Raw genomic sequence first — 25,057 nt, 5'->3', positions numbered from 1 at the left:
ACGCCACTCTGGCCACGACGCGACGACGACGGATCGGATATGCGATGGGCCATGGATCGCCATTAATTATTATGCATAGTACCGTAATTCGATAATGCACTCAGGATCACAAAAGGTTAGCTTTACGTTACGTTACAGAAGTGGAATCCGTAGTGAAGTCAGATGCCGCAATTGTGAATCAAGAATTGAAATACCACGAATTTTGTTGGCCTTGGAGTTGAGGAATCGATTTGAATATGCATATGATCCAGAGCGAATACACAGGTACCGGTAACTAATTGATTTCTTTGTGAAATACGGTGATAAATTTCTCGCTTTTTAGCCCATGTCCCATTCGTTATGTTCTATGTAGGGTTCGGGTTAAAACTTCGCAGTGCCAGTGCAGTGGCGCATGGCAGTGCAGTGTAAACGTAAGTTAAACTTAAGCTTAGCTCAGCTCTGCTCTGCTCAGCTGGCTGGATACACCCAAGGGTTCATTACATGCCGCCACGCACAGAAAAATCAAGCCATAGAAGTTGTGTGTTGTGGACCCAAGAAGTGAGATCCCAGCACGCGCGATCGCGACCCACTAGTTAGAAATCCACTGCCAAACGTGGTTCGTGGTACGAGGTTAGTATTTACTAATACTAACCTCGCAATACGTGTGAGTGGCTGGATACGGTCACTCATTCAACGAACAAGGTTATGAAACTATACAATTAAAATGAAAAATTCAAATGACATTGAATTGATCATAATTATTTCTTCGTCAGACTCAAATTGTTTTTATTTCAATAATTGTCTTACTTTGACTAACTGTGATGATAATTGGTACATGTATCAGTGACAATAAATAAGACAGGGAAAGCCAGGATTTCCCCATCCCAACTTTAAGCTAAATAACAGTTATTATTCAACAACTACCGTGCGTCCCCCCAAAAACTATACACTTGAAATGGCTGCCAAATAAAAAATATATCACTTTGGGGGGAAAGACTTATATATTTGGAAAGCCAATAAGTCAACTTTCAAATGACACCAAAAAATTGGAAAATTATTCATGCTTGAGCGAGCACTGTCCACTGAAACAAAGGGTACGAAAAGTAGGCTGGGCCGGAATTAGCCTTCCAATTTCTTTCAGGTTTTTTGTTTGGTACTTGGAAAGTTGAGGGTTTTGTGATTAATTATTGATCAGTTTGTTGTTTGAGAAAATTTCATGCGTGAGTGATCATGAATTGCCATTTTTAATGCTGCAGCATTTAGACTTTATCATGTGGAACTCAGCAATGTGTTCATGAGAGTCATTACTTACATGTAAGTAGGTGAAGTACGTTGATGGGATAAATGTCAACAGAACATTTAGCAACCCCTCCCTCCATCTCTACCCCCTCCCCCCCCCACTTCTCTCCTCCTGAGAGACTAAGCTCGGCTAGGCTGGGCAGGAATTAGCCTTAGAGTTTTTTGAATGGTTAGTCCTTTGGAACTTGCAAAGGTACATGTAAGGGTGTTATGCTAAATTAATGAGTGAGATAAGTTTTGGTTTCTTAGGCAAATTTCATGAGTTACTAAATTGAAATTTAATGCATGAGTGAACAGGAAATGTAATTTTAGTGTAGCATATTCATCTTGTGGACCTCAGTATTGTGTTTGTTAGAGTCAGAGTAATGTGATGGTACATGTAACTGTTACAAGCAAGAGGGCGAGAAATGGTAAGACTTGGTCAAAAGGGCATTCCTCTTCTTTGTGTCCTTTTACAAACTAAAAGTCATATGTTTACCCCTCCACCTCCATTTCCCAGGCTCCCTCTCTCTCTGTCTTACTTCCTGGATTGTAGCCTATTCAAAACTTAACTGGCAAGTGACCGGTGGCTGATGGTCAGTTTTTTTTTTCATTGAATGATTACCAAGAAATATACTGATTATGATGATTTATGAAATAATTATTAAAAAAACTGAATGCTTGATTGATTGCACATTGAATGAGTTGATTTACTGATAAATTGTTGATTAAATGATTGATAGGAAAAAGTTGATGCCCCAATTCAGAATTTATCATTAAATCAACATTCTGCTCTGGACTTCACGCGTACATGTACATGACAATGCAATCAGTCTCTCAACAGGAAGGGAGGGAGGGGGGGCTAAATGTTCTGTTGACCCTTATTCCATCAACCTACTTCTCCCACTTAATTCCTATCTCACCCCCTATTCCCCTGACTCCCATGAACACATTGGTGAGATCCACATGATAAAGTTGAAATGCTAACCAAAAAGTGTAATTTGTGTTCACTCATGCATTAAAGTTCAATTTGATAATTTATGAAATTTGCTTAAACAACCAAAACTGGTCATTTATCACAACGTCCCTTAACTTTGCAAGTTCCAAAGGATTTTTCTCTCAAAAACTGACATAAATTGGAAGGCTAATTCCGGCCCAGCCTAATTTTCATACCCTTTGTTTCAGTTGGCAGTGCTCGCTCAAGCATGAATAGTTTTCCAACTTTTTGGTGTCATTTGAAAGTTGACTTTATTGGCTTCCATATACGTAAGTGTTTTTCCCCAAAGTGCTACAATTTTTATTTGGCAGCCATTTCAAAAGTGTATAGTTTTTTTGGGACGCACTGTATAGACCTCTATTCCATAATATATCACACCATATAAATATGCATCAATTTTCATAACTAAAGGGTCAAAACAAAAAGCTTATTTGGATTCCAAATACCGTAAGTAACGGACTATAAACCGCACCCGTGGATTAACCGCACCCCCAACTTTGGACTAAAAAAAAAAAAAATCCTCACATTATATTTGAGGTACGAAGAAACAAAAACTAAGTTAAAGATTTCAAAGTATCCAAAGAGATTACCGATATGCAGAAATCTACTGTTCTTGATCAATTCATCTACAAATGTTTGCAAGAAAGAAAGGTCCCGACAATATTGGCCACTTACACACTCACTCACCTCACAGTCATAGTGTACACACACACAGCACTGCCGTTCTTGTGTATGAATAGCAAACATGTGTATGAATAGCATTGCAAACTACGATGCGGTACCAGTACATTTATCAAATAATGATCTGTGTCTTTCCCGCCGTAGGAGGAAGAAACATTCACATTTCTTGCATCACAAACTCACAATCACTTTCAGAATTTGTCTAGCATTCGATGTCTTAGCATGAATTTTGGATACGGGATTACAGGAAGGTTCAAGAAACAATGAAATTGGCATTTTTTACAGTTGTTTTGACGGCTTCGTGCCATCTCTCTCGTTGCGTGGTGTACATGGTATCTTATGAAAAGCAAACGGGAAAGAAAAAATAAGCTGGTGCGAAACGGAACTTTGGAGGGGATCGAGGGTTAAAATGAATAGCGCCAGCTTAAGTCGCACTATAACCACAATTCAACGCAAGCTAGCTCAGCTAACTCAACTCTCGCGCTCGCTCAGCTGTGACAAAATATTACCGAGTATGCTTGGCTTCTCTTTGAACTTAGCCAGGGAACTTCGCTGCTTTGAACCGAGAATAAAAGTCGAAATTAGTGTCATGAAGGTGGGTGCGTTTGTTATGGACAATATTTGATAAAATTGTGATAATCGCTTCTCATTACCCGCGGCTCATACCCCTCTAAACGACATTGCCCTGGGCGGCTACGCCCGGCCACTCCATGTGTTGTGAACTGGCAGACGTCTTACATGTTCGGGAAGGGTTACGACGGGCTGGCTCAGACCCGTCACCGTGGATAAACTGCACCCCCGACTTTTGCTTCTATCCCGCCGAGAAAAAGGTGCGGTTAATAGACCATTACTTACGGTAGGCTTTTTGTTTCAACCCTTTACATGAAAATTGATGCATATGATGCAAGTTTTTTTGGGGAAAAGTTTATTTGGAATACAGGGATGTCTTTGTGGCAAACTAGTCTCATGCCATTGAAAACATAGACAAAGCTCAAAAAGAGACAAATGAACATGCTAATGCATTGAACATTGTTAAGGGTTTTCTTTTTTTGGGGGGGGGTAGTCAGATTTTCTGCCAATATCTTGACTTTTTGATCCACTTCATTCATTCTGTCCTTTTTTTATCATTCAGGTACTGGGGTTAGATGTCACCATGTTCCTATTGACATACACCGCAGAACAGATTTATGTTGCATAGAAATAGGTAAATGGTGTGATTGTATTCTTTCTGTGATTTTATTCACAAAGTTCAGGTAACTGTGGGTGCGTCGTGGTCTGTGGGTGCGTCGTGGTCTAGTGGTTCTGACTCTTGCCTTTGAAACAGAGGGTCGTGGGTTCGAATCGTAGCCATGGCGTGTTTTCCTTCAGCAAGAAATTTATCCACACTGTGCTGCATTCGACCCAGGTGAGGTGAATGGGTACCCGGCAGGAATAATTCCTTGAATGCACTGAGCGCCGGTGATGGTAGCTCGAGCTAAAGCCGGGGTAATAATAGCAGCGCTTTGTATCCTCTGGCAAAAAGCGCTTTATAAATCCAGCTATTAATTATTATTATTAACTTTGCCTATGAATTCAGATCTCTTGGGACCACATAGATCTATTCAAATTAGGAGAAATTTGAAGAGGTGTATAACACACCTTTTGCACAATCTGGGTCCTGTCTTACAAAGAGTTGCGATTGATTCAATCAATATCAACTATAAATGGAAATACATCAATTTCATAATTTTTCCCACAGGAAATTTGCACATTGTTTCTTGGTAAACAAAAAGGAGGGCATTGAATGGTCAATACAACAATGCCTGTATTAGTAATACTCGCATCTTGAACACACATGCATTGTTGGCTTTCCATAGATGAATGTGATTGGATCAATCAAAACTCCTTGCAAGATGGGGCCCTGGTCTGAAAAATTGCTTCAAATTAGCCAGATATGCAACGTATAGAAGGATGACTTTAATATGCAACTTTACCTTTACCGGTACTTTATTTCCTATCCATCCCCAATGTAGAGTCAACCGTTAATTGATAGCAATATTTATGATTATTATTATTATTTTTAAATTTGTGATGTAACATCTATTGATATTGTAAATGCCAAGTAAGTCAATATATTTTAGGCAACAAAACTACGACAAGTTATCTTCATAAGTCAATGAAGGAAAATATGAACCCAAATATTATCTTTGATCCAATACATCAGGGAAGGGAGGGGAACATACAATGTTTACAGTACAGTGCAAGATATACATGAGGATGATGGTTGATTTCTCCTTCATGACGGCCCAAATTGCCCCCAGAATGCATGCTTTGGGGCGACCTTTCTTTCTAGAGTCGCCCAAGATGCCCGCTAAAAATAAACATTATTTCCGACAGTGTTACAGACAATGTAAACTTCTACAAATTTTAAGTCCAATTTCTTATCCCCTTCTGTTGGCAATTTCATTAAGCTGTTTGTTAAGTTACACATGTAACTTAGTACACTTGTGACTTGTGACCCTTTCTTTTAGTAAATGAGATACCCCAAATTTTCCGTCCTTATAATACCCATAATTTCTTAAAAGCACATGATATGGCATGAAAAACGTCTTTCGGGCTTCCAAATGACTTGGATATTATTACCCTGGCAGCCTTTTCAACACACCATGATAGTGAACTTCCAACATTATTATTAGATTGAAGACAAGTATTGACAAGTAAAGAAAGAATTTTGCATTCAAATGCTTGTACTAAGTGAGAAGTTTAGATCTGAATTGGTGGGTTTCAACTTAGTTGGTGAGAATTTAATTTATTAAGAATCTGATTTAGCATAAGAAATGGTCACCAGAAGGCCTGAATCATGTCAGAATTTTTTTGTTCCGGAATTCGTCGGTATCCCGATAAATGAATTCACGAACGGAGAAGTACAAAGAAGTCACCGATTATACTATCGACTATGTTTTATTCGGTCTTACCAATTATAACCCAGGTTTCTTTGTTACATTTCGGGTGATCACCGAGAAAATATTATGAGAAGACAGGGAAAAAACTTGCCGATATAGAGTCTGCCGCCCTCTATATGCGTCTCATAGCTTAGCTACTAACAAAGAGAACAAGATGTCCACGTACCTACATCGGCAATTTTTTCCCGTCTTATCATATTTTTCTCGGTGGTCACCTGAAATGTAACAAAGACACCTGGGTTATGATTGGTAAGACTGAATAAAATAGACTCGATAATAATGATAAGATGTTCAGAAAAAGAAAAATCGGAATACCGGAAGGGCAAAAAACAAAACCGGAAACCGCACACAATGGATGGATTCCGTCCATTCTGATGCAGGCCTCGTCACCAGTTGTGCATAAAGTTGCAAGTAACATAGGAACAGCTTTATGAAACATCACCCTGGGCCCTGTCACATAAAACATGGAAATATTCTTTGGGCTAAATTCTACGATTGATTCCATTGATTATTATGTATGATCAGTTGTAAAAATCTTTTTCCAAGATCATTCGTCTAGCTTTATGTTTCAGGGCCCAGGTGTGCTATCGTGGCTTGTATACTGGCTGTGAGTTGTTTAATGTAACATTGTTTTGCCATTCTTTTGGAGTTGTATTGTATAGAGACTTGTGATGACTTGAAAATTTGTGATATCGGTAATCAAATATTTAAATATGCAGTGCCCTATTATATGCCTGTTTGAAATTTTTCATGAATATGTGTAAAGGAAGTAAGCAGGACTGATATTCTGGACTATTTCTGTCTAGTTTTTCCTTGTTATTCCTTTAACTTGTTTACAACTAGTTTGTCTGTTACCATTTGATTTATTTGTCACTTAGTCTGATCTGTCTGATGCCTCCCCCTCCCTCCTTTCCATTTTTTTATCCCACCGTAATTCAATTTCATTTACAACTATTCATCTAAGGGACGCACCATTAGATATCCAGGGGGGCGGAAGTTTTCCCCCAAAAAAACTTGACTTGCTATATGAGCAAATAGTTGATTACATATTTTTGTCTAATTTTCATTTGTTAATCCCATTAAGTCTAGTTTTTCCATTTAGACAAACTGGTAATAGTCCAGAAAACCGAGTGGCAATTTGAATATTGTATCATTAGGCTAAATAGACATTTCCCAAGTGGGTATTAGACTAAGATGTCGGTAGACCAAACATCAATTAGACCATCAGATAATGCTGTTAGATCTGGAATAAAGACCATGTTGTATTAAACCATAAAGACCTCTTGAGATTCACTTTCTTTTTCAGTGGTAACAACACGATTTTTTTTGTCTTCTCTGTATTCATGTACAGGAGAATGGTTTAACTTCTGAATGTGCCTGATGCGGATGATGGGACTTTGTAACTTTATCAGATTGTGGGCTATAGCCTGATGAACAATCTTTGAACATCTGTATCCAGAAAGTGTTACTTCACTTGACCCTTCATAAACTCCTGGACTATAGCTTGATGGAAACTCATTGAACACCTGTATCCAGAACTGTTATTTCACTGGACCTTCATAAACTCCTGGACTATAGCTTGGTGAGCATTCCTTGAACATCTGTATCCAGAACTGTTACTTCACTGGACGCTTTGTAAACTCCTAGACTATAGCTTGGTAAGCATTCCTTGAACATCTGTATCCAGAACTGTTACTTCACTGCACCCTTCATAAACTGGACTATTGCTTAATGAATACTACTTGAACACCTTTATCCAAAACTATTACTTCATTGGACCCTTCATGGACTTTCACTTCTGGGACAACTGAATTAAGGACCCATCAGATCTTTACTAACGTGGTTAACTACATCAAACAGCCTGGTCTTATGGAATATCAGAATAACATGACCACAAACATAGCATGGTGTGTGTGTTTTTCAGCATTCTCTTGAGTGCTTTTGAACTCCATTTCCAGAGAAAATTCAACATCAAATTTTGTAAAATTGTATATCTGCAAGAAGAATGAACAAGATGATTTAGCATGTGCTTCATTTTCATGTGCTCCCTTTTCCCTTTTTTACCTTCTAAGATTGATATCTTGATATTTGTAATTTTCTCCTCAAAATCACAGTGAGCAAAGGAAGTACTGCATCCTGTGTTCATTCAGGGGTCAATGCTGCGTTGTAAAATAATGTTTGTCAAGTGGATGAGTATTTCGTTTACTTCTTCAACCTTTATAGATCACAATATTACATATGCAGGAGGTACTATGATGTTTTCGTAAATAAAGCCATCATTCATACATATCTGTTTTACAACTTCCCATCATCTCACCAAGATGGACCCAATTATAAACTTCAGATGTAGGTATTGTCACAAGGCCTGTAAAAGTAGCCTTCAACTGAAAAACCATGAAAGAATGCATCAAACAGAAAATGTTGTAACCAGCAGATCTGGCGGTGAACAGTTCGAAAGCAAGGAGCTCCTTGATGGACACTCTTGTGCAGGATCTGACTCTGGCAGTAAGCTGAGCTGTAACCTATGTGGCAAGGTGTATGCTTCAGGTGCAGGGCTTTTGAAGCATGTGTCACAACACTTCAACAGTGGGGAGAAGTTTCCTTGCAAACCATGCAGCAGCCAATTTGAGAATCTCCCTGATCTTCAAAGACACCTTGAAGCGCACAGTCACACCAATGAATACAGGTATTCATGCAAGATATGCACCAAAGGGTTTGGATCGAAGCTATCTTTGGAATGTCATCTCCAGGAACATGAGGATGTAAATTCAGGCTCGCAGCTCGTTGTGGGAGGGTTGTCAAATGATGTCATCATGACAGGTGCTACCAGAAGTGCCACATCATCAAGGTTAGAAACATTCTTTTGTAATATTTGTGGAGATCTCTTTAATCAAGAGGGGCAGTTTCAGCAGCATCTGGATGAACATTTCCAAAGTAAGTTGTATGAGTGTGACATCTGCGACAGCAGGTTTACTGGTCCATTCTTTTTGAAACATCACATGGAGTTACACAATGCAGTAAGGCCATACAAATGCTCCCAGTGTGGAACTGGTTTCAGAGAGAAAGATTTGTTGATGAGACACTTTAAAATTCATGGTGTACTGAAGGTGGTCAAGCTCAAAGAAGAAAACAAAAATCAAGCAAAGCAGGCCGACATGTCTGCAAACGATAACAATGAAGGCAATGAAAGTATATTATTAATACCCCAACAAGGCAGAGATGGTCCCAAATCGAATCCTCTGAATGTGGGAATGATGCCCTGGACACCCATAGCAAATGGACAGCTTCATTCCAAGCAACATGGGCCAAATTCTATGCCCAGGTTTGGTAAGAGCAGAGACAAAAGCAAAAGAAGCTTCTTTCCTTGTGATATATGCAACAAAGTTTTCAGATTGAAAGCACATTGTTTACGACACAGGCGTATACATACTGGAGAGATGCCCTTTGAATGTAAGGATTGTCGCAGGAGATTTAGATGGAAAAGCTCGCTGACAATACATAAATGCCAAAAGCTTCAAGGAGAAAATAAAGCATTGATCAGCAATAGTCCTCTTGACCATTCAGCGATCTCTCAGAGCCATCACCATAAAGTACATAGTGGAGAAAGTCTTCCTGAGGCTCAGGGATATAGTGATATGACCAGGAATGCCAATGTAAGATTCATCTGCAGTCGGTGTGGAGGGAATTTCACCACAGAGATTCTACTACAAACTCATGTCTGCATGAATGATCAGTGGCAGAATGATAGAGGTGAATGTATGCCAAGTAGTGAAGTGTCTAGCCCAATGCCTTCAGAGAATAGCCTGTCCCTGTCACAAGTAACCAATGCAGGAACTGACCGAATGACTCACCCTGTTGATGATTTAGTACAACCTAAACAGCTTCAGGGATTCAGAAGATGGGCAATATTCAAGAGGACCAGACCAAAGAGACCTTCTGCTCCACGCACCAATAAAACCTTGTATCCAAGTAAAATAAATGCAAGCAGCAAGCTCTTTGTATGTGAGTTTTGTAGCAAAGTGTTTCGTGATAAAGCGCATCATCTACGGCACATGCGTCTCCATACAGGAGAAAAACCTTTTGAATGTGATAAGTGTCATAGGAGATTCATGTGGAGAAGCTCGCTAGATTCACATAAAAAGTCACATGAGAAACAGCATGCATATGCAATATTAAAAAACAAAAGTTCAAATGACGGAGATAGTGCCATTGCTGAAAACAATGTTGTTTTTTCTGCAAGTGAATTTGAGCAGTCCCTTGAGGAAAATCTACAAGACTCAGCTTGGGTTCCAGAAGTTACAGAGGATGGAAGTCCAGACAAGGGATTGAACTGCCTGCAGGATGGGAAAAGCTTCACCTCTGAGTCTGAATTGAAATGTCATTTTTCCGAACATGAAGCCACAGTGACAAAAGGCAAGCCATACTTCACACGCTCAACTGATTCAAGTATAACCTATTCGTCTCACAGAGCCAAAGACACTAGCCAACAGGGAAGTGTTCAACCAAAGCAGCAGTTGAAGTGCCCCACCAGGGAGTCCAAAGACACTACTCTAGAAATGGCAGCACTATCTAAAAAAGAGAACACAAAGAAAATTGTTTGCACACATTGCAACAAGGTGTTTCGTCATCAAAGCAAATTCCTGCGACACTTGCCTTTGCATACGGGTGAGCTGAAGTATAGTTGCAATCGATGTGACAGGAGATTTAAGTGGAGAAGCTCGCTTGCTTCACACGCCAGGAGATGTGGCCAAAAGAAAGAAAGTGGTTCCTTCCCATTTATTAATTCTGGGCAATCCCTCGAACTCTTCCAAGCAGATGGGCTCCTAGACGGAGGTGAGACAACTGTCAGAGATGAGATATTCATGTGCATTCTTTGTGGAATGGCTTTTGCCTCAGAAACGCAACTTGAAATGCATGTGTCTGTCCATGAAGATACAAAGTGCTTTCCAGTATCTGTGCCTACGGATGATACTGATGTGGAGGAACCTTCTGGTGGAGTTCGAGAAACGAAAGAGAAAACTTCTGAAATGTCAAAGGTGAAAGAGGAGCCTAATGTGGAAAGGACTGATAACACCATGAAATCAAATGAGAAAAACTTTGTTTGTGAAGTCTGTAGCAAAGCGTTTGGTTCAAAGTGTCGATATCTTCGGCATAAGCTTGTGCATACAGGAGAAACCCCATTTCAGTGTGACCTATGCGGAAAGGCATTTAAGTGGAGAAGCTCATTGGCTGTGCATAAGAAATCTCATAATAGAAAGAAAATCCCATCTTCCAGCTCTGATTATGTGTCTCTCATCGCAAATGAGCTGACCCAAGAGCCTTTGGAAACAACTCTTGGACTTGATCAGGATGAGAGGTCCACAAGCACTGCCCTGAAGCAATACGTTTGTCCTCAGTGTGGAATGGATTACGACTCTGACCTACAGCTGCAGATACACATGTACGTACATGGAGATGAAGCTCCTCTTCAGAGACATACAGAATCTTATACCGGTGGGACTGACTTCAAGGAAATGACCCAACATTCTGCAGCGAATGATCCTTCCCAGACGCAGGAGTTGGAGAGCAGAGGTGGCCCATCAAACGAAAGCTGTACTGCATCTGGAAGTAATCCAAAACGCAAGCAGAGGACGGTGAAACAGGTTTGTGATATTTGCAACAAGGAATTTAGCAATATGAACCACTATCTGCGACACATGAGAATTCACACTGGTGAGATGCCATTCGAATGCAAGAGGTGCAACAAGAAATTCAAGTGGAGAAGTTCTCTCGACTCGCATAAGAAATCACATGACAGAAAGGACGCTCTTGCCAGTGTTGATTTCAAGAAGCTTTTGAACCTTATACACCCAGGGGACAGTGTATGAAACCTCTTTAATCACACTTCCTCTGGCATGGTCCGTCCATTTCCTCCAAAACATTGGTACAGTCAATCCCATCTATTAAGGCCACAAAAGGGAAACAGAAAAAGTAGCGCCTGGAGCCAATGGCTTTTGAAGACAGGTTATATAACGCAAATTCCCAATAGGAGACAATTTTGGTGGCCACTAAGGACAGGTTTTCACCATAGATAGATGGCCGCTAAAACAGGTTTGACTGTATTTGGTATTATCGTTGAGTTTCCATGAGGCGACCTTTATGAATCAAAGTATAAAGTCAAAGCATTCTTCCAGACCCAGGGCTCCTGTGACACAAAGCATACAGCTTGATCATAGGGATTATATACTTTTCGTTTGACTGCATTGATTATTATCTGCAATCCAGCATACACATTAGCTGTATGATCAATTTATAAGCCTTGTGTTACGGACAGAGATTATGCAAAACATGTTGCCTCTTCTAAGTCAAATTTTACTAACCGGAAAGTCCAACAGATTTCTGTGGTCTGAAGAGATTCAACTATTCAAGATAGATTCAGTTGAAGTTTCTTGTAAAAGGAATTATCAAGTGAAGAATAATTGTATAACCCACCAGTGCAAGTTTTAACAAAATTGAACTGCCTGTTCAAGAGAGAAGATTTTTTTTTTCATGCTTTTGATTAAATTATCATGCTGCTTTCAGTAGTTGTCTATTTTTGTCAACAGTATGATGTCATGGATTTCATACTCTCTATTAAATAATATCAGGAAACTCCATAAAAATGGTCAACTCCTCATAAATTATAAAATTTGCTCGTCATGTAATTATAATACTGGTTTACATGTTTCTTATATAAATTTGGATAGACTGAACGCATTCTAGAAGAATAAGGACAGTTTGAATCCATGACATTACACAGTTGACAGGTCATGGTGGGCCTATTTTTCATTTTATCTTTGTTTATGAGGAGTTTTGCCTTTTAACAAAAGTGTAATATTACCTTTAAATAATATTCATATTCAATCAAATGAAACAATTGATAATTGTTGGGTGATAAAGACAGATAATAAGATATTCATTATGGCCCGTATTCTGAAGTCGGGTTTAACTTAAACTCAGGTTTAAAGTTGTGGTTTAAGTATGGAGAGCCAATTGTTACATAAATCACTAACAGTAGAGATATCATATTTCAGCTCATTTGGCTCTCAAATCATTCATAATTGTCTAGGGAGTATAAATAGATGATTGTCTTTACCATCGATGAATCAGGAAAGAGCACAGTAAACATTATAAACATACGACTTAATAAAAATTTTGACACTTTTGGCTTCCCATAATTTTAACACAGAGTTAGACTGTGGTCTAAGTTAAACCTGACTTCAGAATACGGGCCTTTGTCTCCAACGATCTCACCAAGGGTAACACACGCTACTGCTGTGTGAAGTAGAGCTCGGCTGCTGTGAGAAAAAAATCACAGGCAGGCCGGGTGGGATTCGAACCCATGACCTCTGGATTACTAGAGCATTGTCATAACCACTAGACCACCGGAGTGCCCTTAGTGATCTGGGTTCAAACAGCAGCCAAGCTCTACTTCACACAGCAGTAGCTAGCATGTGTACCCTTTGTGGAATCGTTGGACTTGGAGACAAAATGAATATCTAAAATGTTCATATTGTCAAATATTTGTTGCTGAATTAAGCCCAAGGATTTTGATTTTCTTTTGTTGTGATCTGTATGTTGCATATTTCGAAAGAACAATGTACCCTATCAACATTTGTTGCTGAGGAAATGTAATACCCTCTAAAGTTGGCAATGCAGTGAAAATATGCAATCAGTGAATTACATGTACATTCAGTTTTTGTAGTCTATCTTGCAATTATTGATATCCATTTTGACTGCTATGAATTTTTTTCCCAGAGATCAATGGTGCTATACAAATGCTGTTCATCACCATCATCATAATCATCACCATCATCATCACCACCATCATCATCATCGTATCCATATTTAATTTTAAAACGATCAAGAAATCGAGAAAGACTAAAAATCACCCACTAGAACACATTTATCAAATGAGCTTTGACTTCCTTAAGAAGGGTTTGTATGTTAATGTCAAATCAATGAATGCGTCATTTATGAATAAAAATTGTTAGGGTGTATACATTTCATGCTGCATGCTATGTTTTTTATACCTCATGGTAAAACAAATTAAGGTTTTTTATGGGAGGAGCAGTTGGAATTGGTAAATACTATTACATTTCTTACAATCATGTCCCTGATTTGAATTTGTATGATTTCTATAATAATATGAAGAATATGCTGTGTTTATCAGTGGGTTTAATTCTGGCACCTAAGCAGTTGTGAGAAAGTTTATCTCAGCATAAATCTATGGAGCAAAGAGAAACTAAAGTTTATTGAACTATTTTAGGAAAATTTCAATGTAAGAATTGTGTGAGTTTGTGATCATTTTGTTCTATCAAGCAGATTTATGACAGAAAATTACATGCACATGTATTAAAAGAGTTTGGACCGGCTGAACCAGAAGGCCATTTCATAATGCTGTTTGTAAGTTGTGCATTTTTCTCACGACAGGTGATTCACCTTCTCAAGATTAAATACATGTACTGTTTCATCCATATTTTCATCCAACAAGTTTTCAGATCTGACAATTTTCCCTGAATTTGATTGGCTGAGAACCTCTGTTACCATGGTAACTGTCAGATAAAATAGGACTTGTCAGATAAAACGTCCGACAAGTCCTTTCATGAAACGCTTCCCTGATCTTTGCTATTTGCCTTCATTACGATGATAATTAGAAATACATGTATGGTCATAATTTGTAAAAACATCTGGAAAAAAAAAAGAAATGGGCTTATGCTTTGGCACATCATATTCAGATCATTCATAAAGAAAGTCATGTAGTCAATCATAAAGTTACTCATAATTTTACACCCAGTTTCATGAAGGAGTGATATTCTAATATTACTGCAGACATTCTGAGTTCTATTTCCAGATCCAATTAAATAAACCAGTCAGTTAAAATCTGAAGTCTGGAAAGAGTATTTTACAGTATGATCATTTCAATTTATTTTCTGATTCAAGTATTTTCATTCAACTCCTAATAATTCAATTCAATTTCAGTCTCGCTTTAATATTCTAATATAAGTTTAGTAAATTATAAGGCAATACGATTTCATGTTACATTACTTTCGAAAATTTGTGATTATTCTTCAATGTACATCAAGTGGTGTCATTTGATGAAGGTGTTATATTTTTTTCTTGCCTATTCATCATCATTATTCACCATTTGATTTGTGCTCTTGTCAGTTCTTTGTTATACCAGTCTTTTGAGTGCATCGGATGGTTGGGCGCCCTTTGGGCGGAGGAACCACCATTTTTTACAGTGGTTAAGTTTTCTCTCCTTTTCCCTTGTCACCACCTCATGCATTATTAGGTCATAGAAATTGCATTTGTATAATATCTGCCATTTTTGTATGCAATTGATTTATCTGAATATGCTTGGAACTGCTGAATAAATAAACAAATAACAAGTAAATTTGTTTTTAAGAAGGAGAATAGCTGATTAAAAGTGGAATAGAGATTATTCAAAACATGAAGCTCTAGATCTCATTCAATTTATGATCTAAAACATATTAGTCATTGCATGTGTAGGTTGGTATTTTTAAACTCTATACATGTTTAATATGTAGATACTGTACATGTAGTTAAAGATTTGAAAGGAATGAAGTCTGAAATAAAGTATGATAGCATATACAATTTATATATACATTCTTTTTTTTTACTGTTTAATTTGGATATGATATATGTTTGCCGTTAAATGGGAAATCCACCCTGATTTCTCAAAACATCTTTTTGAACTTGAGGTTTGTCAAAATTGTAAGAAACCGTTTTTCCCTTATCTTAATGAATGGATGGCTTGAATGAAATCAAGGAAGGGGAGATTAGTTGCTAACAAGAAAGCCAATCTGAGAGAGTGAGAGACAGCTAGGGAGAGAGAGAGGAGGAGTGACGGTAAATTGGTTAGGAGAACCTATAAAAGGACACGCTTTGATCCTGAAATTGAATGCAATATGCAATTGACCTATATTTTCAATTCAGTTTTTTTTTTCAATTCAATTATTTTTTTTTCCACTTTCAATTTCATATTTACAATTATGATACAATTGACATAGTAACATATAATCACATTTGAAGTACATAAAAAAAATTGACAACATTATAAAATTACAATAGACAATTATCAAATCGAAATATGAATAATTGAAAGGGAGGAAGGGCCAACTGAAAAGCAGAGCTTGTATAGTGTAAGCCCCCCTAATATTGTAATTACGTGTTTATAGCAACTGAATTGCTCTTTTGTAAAAAAAAAAAAAAAACAAGCAAACAAACAAAAACATAACCATATTCACATGATGATACAAATCATATGCATCATATTAAAAAAAAATATATATATAAATCATTCATAGTGTATACAAATTATTAAAGGTTTCCTACTTAGCACTGAAGGCTTAATTTGTAACTGATGAATTAAATATTTAGTAATAATTCAGGAGAAATTATTTAAGAAATATATGATACATTTATTACATTATACATATCAGTGTGATAGAGCGACATGAATATCCTTAGAAAAAATAGAAAGATGTGCTGTGCAAGCATGAGAGGACAAATGGAATCTTTCATACATCCCCGCATACATCAACCATGGAGCTATATTATGCATCAATTTCCTTCACACAGTTATATATTCCACAGTGCAGTACTTCCATCTTCAAAAACAGTATATTTTATCAAGGACCAGTTATTTGGAACTCAATCCCTTCTGACATTCAATCAAGCCCTTCGGTATCTGTTTTTAAAAGGAAATACAAAACATTTTCATTGTCTAAGTCTTAGATTTATTTTTGGTTCTCCCCCCATTCTCATTCGGTTAAAGGAGAATGAAACCCTTGAAACTAGCTGAATCCATATCAAAGAGAAAAATCATTGTTGAAAGTTTGAGGAAGATTGAATGAATAATAAGAAAGTTATGAGCATTTGAATGTCGAGATCACTAATGCCATGTAGATCCTCCCATTGGCAATGCGACCAAGATCTGTGATGTCACACACGTACAACTCCCTCATTACTTTAGTACTCAATTATTTCACTTATATTCTCATTTTTATAGAGTCTATCACAAGGTGAGGTGTTCTCTAGCTTTATGAGAGGACAAGTACAGAGGTTTCACAACATTATATCATTGATGAATCGTTTGTCATATGATTAGAATGAGCAAAAAGAGATGTTTTGGGGTATATTTTCAGTGTCCAAAAGGGGAGAGTTGTTCATCTGTGACATCATAGATCTTGGTCACATTGCCAATGGGAGGATCTCCATAGCATTAGTGATCTCGACATTCAAATGCTCATAACTCTTCTATTGCTAGTCCTATTTTACTCAAACTGTTGTTGATCTTATTCTTTGATTTTTCTGCTTTCACAAAAGCTAACTTGCTCCAAGAGTTTCATTCTCCTTTAAGGTTTAGTTAGGTGTTTGTTATGTTTTTTCTCATTGAATTTGTGATTATATGATGTTTTTAATATTTCTTTAAGTACAATTTTTGTTATGGGTTGGCCTCACACAAGGTTTCTTCCTTTTTGGCCATTACCTTCCTCACTTTCTTTAAATTTGATGTACATTGTATTTACATTGTCTATTTTTTATGTATTTTTATCTTGATCTCTTGAGGAGAAATAAATGAAACTTGTAACTCTCTCTCCCCTTTCCGCAATTCGGATTTTCGGATCGGCTCGCGATCCGGTAGAACGTCCGGTCACGTCACCGGTCATCAACAAAGCATGTCAACCCTTTTGCTGAAGTTTATACCCGGCCCTGATCCAAATTTAGACTAATTTTAGACTTTACCTGATATAAACATGGTTCACTTGTCTCTAGTAAGGATGGTCAGATCTAGAGGACCGGATAGATATTGGAGGAGGAAATTCTACCTGGACCAGTCGACGGTAAGATCATGTTAATCGGATGGTAGTTATTTTCATGTCGCCAGTCCCACATGCTTTTTTTCGTGTTATTCTAAAATCTGTATAATCACAAAAAAATTCGGTAACGTAACTTCGTAACACGTATGTTATAGATTCTAACATACAAATTCATTTAGAACACGAGTGTGAGAAAAAGAACAGGAAGAGAAAGAAAGGTGAATGATCAATGAAGCAGGAGAACAAGAACAGGGAGCAGATAGGCCTAGGCTATAGTCTTGAGACTGAGAGGACTCCGGTCTCCGCATAATGCGTAGGAAGGTTTAAAAAAACTAATGTTGTAAATCGGATCAAAAATCAGATCGAAAATCGGATCGGCAGTTAAGCTTCTAAAATCGAAATCGAATCGAAAATCGAATCGGCGATGTTTAAAAACAAAGGAATACATCAAAATGTTGTTCGCGGTCGCGCGCATCTTCCTGACAAAGTCACAAAGACGAATACATTGGAATGGAAGTCGCCAACATGCGCGATCGTTTGGAACATGTTTTAAAGCCAGGGGTTTTGAGGTGTTATTGCTTTAAAATAAACCGAGTGATTTTTATTAGAAAGATAAACGAAAGACGCATCTTCCAAGCAAAGGCGCAAAGGAAAATAAAATGAAAATATTTCTCATAGATCACAGGTTAATGAACGATCGGTGGGACATCTTTTAGAAGTATTTTTAGGTGCTAGCGATTTAGAATTATTGGAATGATCTCTTACGACGCATCATCTTAAAGTCGCAAGTGCAATTAAAATGAAGTAGAAGACGCAAGCACGCACGATGATTTGAAATATGTTATTAAAATGTTTTGGGTAGCTAGCGTTTTCAAATCAATTTGAAGTTCACGGCGGGGTCCGCTATCACCACGAGGTTGAAGAGAAGATGTCTATCATCATAAAGGGGGTAAGAGAGTAGCGCAGTGAGCTCCGTCGGTAATACGACCTTTCAAAGTTCACGGCGGCATCCGCTATCACCACGAGGTTGAAAATAAAATGTATATCATCATAAGATAAACGATGTAAGAGAGTAACGCAGTGAGCTCCGTCGGTAATACGACCTTTCACTAGTTCACGGCGGCATCCGCTATCACCATGAGTTGGAAGAGAAGATATCTATCCTCTTAAACATCGCCATAGATAATACCGCGTCTTTCTCCCTGAATAATGCGACCTCTAAATAGCTAGCACCTCAAAAACAATCTTGAAATATGTTCTGAGCGATCACGCACTGTAACCAGATCTACGCCGATTTTTTATTTTCGATTTTTTCCTTCAAGGGGCATGATCGAAGATCGGCAAGTGATTGCCGATTGTGGTGAAATCGAATGGAATCGGTTGCCGATTGCAAAATCGGTTACAAGCTTAAAAAAAACAGTCGATTAAAATGTAAAAAAATTAAGCCAGGTTTCTTCTTCTTCTGGAAACAGTACAGTCCACCGTCTGGTGTATCGTCGTACTGGTGAAGTGCAGCGTGCAAGTGTATGTACATTTTTCGATAAAAAATTGCTTACAGCGCGGCGTGCAAGTAAAAACAACCACCGTTATTAACGGAGCTGGGTCTTTTGTACCTCTTGTTTAAAGATGTGTAGAGAGGTACAATTAACTGTGCTGTTGGGGAGGGAGTTCCAAAGTCTTATCGAATCTGGGAAGAAGCTCCTCTGGTATACAAGTGTTCTGGCAAAGGGAACAAAGTTTCTTACCAGAGTCCAGACAGATGTCGTGTAGATCCCTCGATCCAAATGTACACAACGCAACATACAATAGGGTCGACCCTTGAACCGCTTAAGTATGACGTACATCCGGTTAGCGATGCCGTTTTGAAGAACAATTTAAAGATATGGACGGGGGTTCAAGACTCCAATGATGAAGAAGTATATGTCAAATTTTTTTTAAAGACATCATCATGGAGTCCTCAAGACTAGAGCAGATAGTGGTGTACTAGCGGCGCGAGGGCAGGAGGGGGAATTTTAAAAAAATAATAAATGGAGAAAAAGAGAACGAAGCCAAGTCGGAGAAAGACTAAATGGGAAAAGAAGGTGGGATAAGATGGAGAAGGAAGAAGTATATGGAGAAAAGAATTCACAAGTTGGATTAATAGAGGCAAAATAAAATTAATGAGATGAGAATAGCTTAGCTTAGTTTTAATATTCAGTTTCTTGAGACTGCTGCATGCCGATCTACAATTAATTTTTTTACAGCGATACTTTGGCCGTAGGAGGAACTGTTTTTCAGTGGCTATCAGAGCTGTCCGGAGGGCTTGGCAGAATTCAACCGCTGGTCGGAAGAAGAAAAAGGGACAAATGAGAAGGGTGAGATGAGATGGTAGAACTCTTGATGGCATGTGATGCTAGGATTTTTTTTTTTTTATAATTGAAATTTTCATATTAAGCATGCAGAATTAGTGAGAATAAATTGCATCAGTTTAATTTATTGATCCATTGCTTTCAGATGTTTGTTTATATTCATGTTTAAATACTGCAAGGAAGATTTTAAAACAGAAGTTCACCCTGGCAATGAAACCAATTCAATGAAAGCAGAAAAATAGATGAAAATTATGGTGTAGGAATGACAAAAAACCATTAAAAAATATGAGCTTGAGAGTTATAAATTTGTGATGTCATATGTCAGCAACTGCCCAGTAATAAAAACAAATATTTTATTTTTTATGGTTCGTGGTGTTCGAAAATGTTTCTTTAAGGTGCTGGTATGGAATAATGTCTTTGATGATACAATGAATGCACAAGTGAATAATTAATTTCTGAGAAAGTGGATTTTATATAGAATTTATATCAGATGGCACATGGGGAGCTGCTCAATTATGACCCGGCCTACTTGTGACATCACGATATAAAAACTTTGATATTATCCAGATCTATTTGATGGATTTTTACCAGATCATTACCAATATGTTTCTTTTGTTCAAACCAACTTCCCCTTTGAGAACAGCTATTTGTTTCTTGATTCAGTATGTTAACCCATTATTACCCAATCTTTGTGCTCAAATATATATACTGTAGAGTGGGTCCGTCTGAAATATTAAAAAAAATCACAGACATTCAATACTTCGTGGCTTAGCAAAACGTTATTCCATAGAAAATTATTTTTGAATGAACCATAGTTTAAAATTTATCTTTTTTTTTTCTATTTGATGTTTTCCCCATAGCTCTGGAATTTGAGGATCAGTGCAGCTGCCCAGGAGCATGGTTTAACATATGCACCTTTCATTGGAAACCTTCTAAAGGTAAAATAACAAAATTATGAAATGGTAGTATTCATACATTAAGTAGTTTCCCAAGACATGTCCTTAAGAAATAAATGCTATGTAGCATTGACTTACAATATGTTTTTATCAGATTACCTTTACTCAATCTTTACAAAAAATTACATGAATGTACTATACTGAAGTTATTCTAAGTGGAATTTTTTAATTTCCCTTTTTTTTCTCATTACAGCACAACATCCAGCTCGACAGGAAAGTCCTTTCTCATCTAGCCATATATGAACCAAAGACATTTAAGGTAAGGCCTCCATTCCAACACAATACAGAAAATGGAAAAAAATAATTAATTTGAATTTTAGCACAGAAAATGAGAAGTCTTGTAATGCTAAAGCAGGCCTTAAATTTCAATACTTTTAGGGCAAGGACACTTTTCCATAGGGTACATTTCTATATTACAGCACGAAGGGTAAATATTAAAAGGAGGCATAACAAATGTCCAAGGCCAATGAGAGGGGCATCAAGTCCAGTCAACAGGTCATTCACGACAATGGCCTTTGATGGCCTTGGGATTAATTAAGCTCTGCTGAAATAAAAAGCATAAAATTCAATAGCAAATTACAAAATAAACATATATTTCAAATGTCTATAAATCATTAATAATGCAATTTCCAAGCATGAAAATAACTTTTAATACATGATCATAAGAACAAATGTAAGTATTTTTTTTTTTGGGGGGGGGCATGCCATAGAAATAAAAAGCTTTTAAAAGGTCTAAAAATCAATCAGCTCGTAAATCTCAAAATAAAAACAGTTTTTTATTTGCCTTATTTCACATAATTTGGAAAAAAAAACTATTCTTGGTTCACAATTTATTGTTAATCAAAGAAAATGTATTTTTACAGCATTACATAATTTGAATGAACAAATATTCTTAGTTATCAATTTGTTTTGAATCAAAGACAATGTATTTTTTCCCTCTTACATAAGTTGTAAGAATAATTCTTAGCTAACAATTTATTTTAAAGAATTAAAGACAGTGATAGTGAAGTTTAAATTGTTGAGCAAATTAATAGTCATTAGTCAACATTGTGGATATTCATAATGAACCTCATACTGAACCTCAAAACATAAACTCCCTCTCAATTTTTGAGAAATATTTAAAAGATAACCTTTAAGTCCAATTGCAGCATTATTTTCCAATAGTAAATATCCGATGTCAATTTCAATGATTATGTTTTATGAATGTATATTCCCCTCTTTCTAATGATGTGCGTAGTTAATAGTTATTTATAGTTTTGTTTATATCTGACTGTATGTATATTTTCTCATGTTAATTTTTCTGTGTATAATAAGATATATTTTGATTGTTTTTTAATATGCAGGACCCTAAGGGAGAGCAATTTTTATGTTGATTAGGCATCTTGTTGAAATATTGTTAATAAATGAATAAATGATTTTTCAATTCAACTCGTACTGCAGAGATGTACAAAACATCCAAAGGTCAATTTTTACTGATCTTTCATACTTATAATTGCCAACAAAAAATGTCTCTGCAAACAATTTGCTTTGTTCTTTTCCATTTAGTGTTTAGCCGAGCTGGCCAGGCAGAAACAAAAGGAAGGAATGTTAGCAGCGCTTGAAAAGAACCCAGAGGGTGTCCTATCCCGTGGTGTCACGCAAGAAGACCTTTTGGCCGAGAGCATCCGGAAACTCAGACTGAGCTCCAGCCCATCTGCTTCGTCATGACCTTATATTGCTCTAGTTTGAAAGACACTGAATATTTGCCCATTTAGCACCATACATGGAAGCTGATTGGATGGATGTATATGGATAACTGTTGGAATGTTTGAACCCTCCTGACTATAGTATGTAACTGAGCCTGTCTGTTTCATCAGGAGCATCACATCGTCACATGATTATTAACCCATCAACAACTGAATTCTGTAATTCACATAGAGTTTTCACAGGGATCTCTCGGTCGCAGGAAGCAAATAGTTGATAATATTTATGACAATAATATGTACTGCACATTTTCTGGTATAAATGTTGCCTGAGTTACTGATGTAGATTATCTTTACTCATTTCATTGGATGCTAAGTACAAAGAACTACAATCCACTCCGTGGCATTGTTTCTTATGGGGAAAGATACAGGCTGTTACAGTTTTGTAAGCGGTAAACATTAATCAAGTAGCTCTTAATAAGCACCACAATAAAAATAGTAGTGGCTCAATGAATTATGTTGGTGGTTTTGTGAATAGCACTCGTATCTGCAACTACTTGAACATGTTGCAAGACAAAAATGAAGGTAGAGAAAAACATGATGAATCATACTGTTCGGTACTTCATAGTATTGTGAATGTGATGTTAAAATGATGATAGTATGAATCATCACATGTGATACTGGGGTCTGCGTCCTTCTGGTGCTTGGTCTATTGTCTCGCAAATGCAGTGTTCGAACTCAATTGTTAAACGCAGATAGTGTCTTTGTCCTGAATAATAATCAAAGATTTAGCTTGTGATTGCTATCCTTTTGGTCAAAGAGTGATGACCAGGGGGGCGTTTCATCAACATTTTTGTCCGACATGTTGTTAGACCTGACATCTTTCCTTGATGTTGATTGGCTAAGAAGCACTGTTACTATGGCAACTGTCGGATAAAATGGGACTTGTCGGATAAAACGTCTGACAAGTCCTTTCATGAAACGCTCCCCAGAGCTTAAAGCCAAGTGGCCAAGTATTCATCATATCTATGATGCGATAATGGTAGTATATTGATAAATTCTTCCGGCATGAAGGTCTATTTCATGCTGCTGTGCTGGGCCAGTCACACGGTATGCCTACTGGGGGTATCAGTTACTTATTTTTATGACTGTGCATACTTGCGCTTGTATTATGATTGTGAAATCAATATTGGTTTTTTTTTTCTATATTGTGAGAACAAATTATAAATAACATGATATAAATAACATGGTGTTTTTTCTTCTTAAAATTTCTATTTGTTCTAAAGAAATAAAGGTCTAAAATAACAGGACAGCATTGCATTGTTATGGGATTGTAAGAATGAATGAAAAGATGAAGGTAGAAAGAGGAGATCGACAAATTGATAAGAAAGAGGCTTGATAATATATAAGGAATATAGGAAGATTCCATGGATATATTTGGAGAAGAGGGAACAAGATATGAGAGAGAGGGTGAAAAAAGAGGAGAAATAGGATGGGATGGAGGGAGAGATGAAAAAGCAATGAAAGGAGACAAATAAGTGAGAGAAGGGGGGTAAGGAGAGATATTGAGAGAGAGACGGGTAAGAAGGAATAGATAGGAAAATAGAAGCCATGGATGGAGAAGGGAGAGCAGTAATAGGGAGAAAATGGAGGAAAAAACTACATGCAAATGATGAATGAGAGAAACAACAGGTTGAATGTGAGATTAGAGAGGATAGACAAAAAAAATTAAGGGGGATAATAGAGAGAGGGAGAGGTTAAAATGGAAATCTGAAGGACTAGTACTACAGAGTTAATGTATCAATATATAATGAATTTAGACCATGCAGAATAATATAAAAGAATGAAAGCCTTGGAACAAGTTGGCATATCAATGAATAAGGTCAATGAAAGTTTGAGAGAAATTGGACAAATAAAAAGGAAGGTTTGTCTTGAATGTATAAAAAAACATTCCTATAGAGTTTGGCAATTTGACAAAGTAGGGGCGATGACACAATACATCATACCCCCCCCCCCCCCCGAACATTAGGTTCACCGCTTGGATTTATGCCAGTGTGTCACACATAAATAGCACTCCCATTTAGACACTGAAAATATACACCAAAACGTATCCTTTTGAGCACTCTAAAATGATAATTCCCATCCATTATATACATTTTGAAACCTGTATTACATGTCCTTTCATAAAAATATCACCTGGGGAGCGTTTCATGAAATAACTTGTTGGATGTTTTATCCAACAAGTCTCATTTCACCCAACAGTTACCATAATAACAGTGCTTCTCAGTAATCTCAGCCAATCAGAATCAAAGAAAGATGTCGGATCAGTC

General features: G+C 37.2%; 2 protein-coding genes across 2 annotated transcripts; both read left to right on the top strand.

Annotated features, from left to right (window-relative positions):
* On the top strand, positions 1-15,519 carry LOC129275971 (zinc finger protein 208-like). Its single transcript, XM_064109290.1, has 3 exons — positions 1-264; positions 4,068-4,139; positions 7,229-15,519. Exon 3 carries the CDS (start codon positions 8,199-8,201, stop codon positions 11,742-11,744), a length of 3,546 nt encoding a protein of 1,181 aa, XP_063965360.1. The 5' UTR covers positions 1-264; positions 4,068-4,139; positions 7,229-8,198; the 3' UTR covers positions 11,745-15,519.
* A 2,030-nt stretch (positions 15,520-17,549) lies between these two features.
* LOC129276312 (large ribosomal subunit protein bL20m-like) lies at positions 17,550-24,032 on the top strand. Its single transcript, XM_054912701.2, has 5 exons — positions 17,550-17,765; positions 19,985-20,095; positions 20,950-21,027; positions 21,239-21,304; positions 22,591-24,032. The coding sequence occupies exons 1-5, from the start codon at positions 17,679-17,681 to the stop codon at positions 22,750-22,752; spliced, it is 504 nt and encodes a 167-aa protein (XP_054768676.2). The 5' UTR covers positions 17,550-17,678; the 3' UTR covers positions 22,753-24,032.
* The last annotated feature ends 1,025 nt before the right edge of the window (positions 24,033-25,057 follow it).

The sequence above is a fragment of the Lytechinus pictus genome, chromosome 14 (assembly GCF_037042905.1).
Source record: "Lytechinus pictus isolate F3 Inbred chromosome 14, Lp3.0, whole genome shotgun sequence".
NCBI lineage: Eukaryota > Metazoa > Echinodermata > Echinoidea > Temnopleuroida > Toxopneustidae > Lytechinus > Lytechinus pictus.
This window is presented reverse-complemented; position numbering and strand designations above follow the sequence as displayed.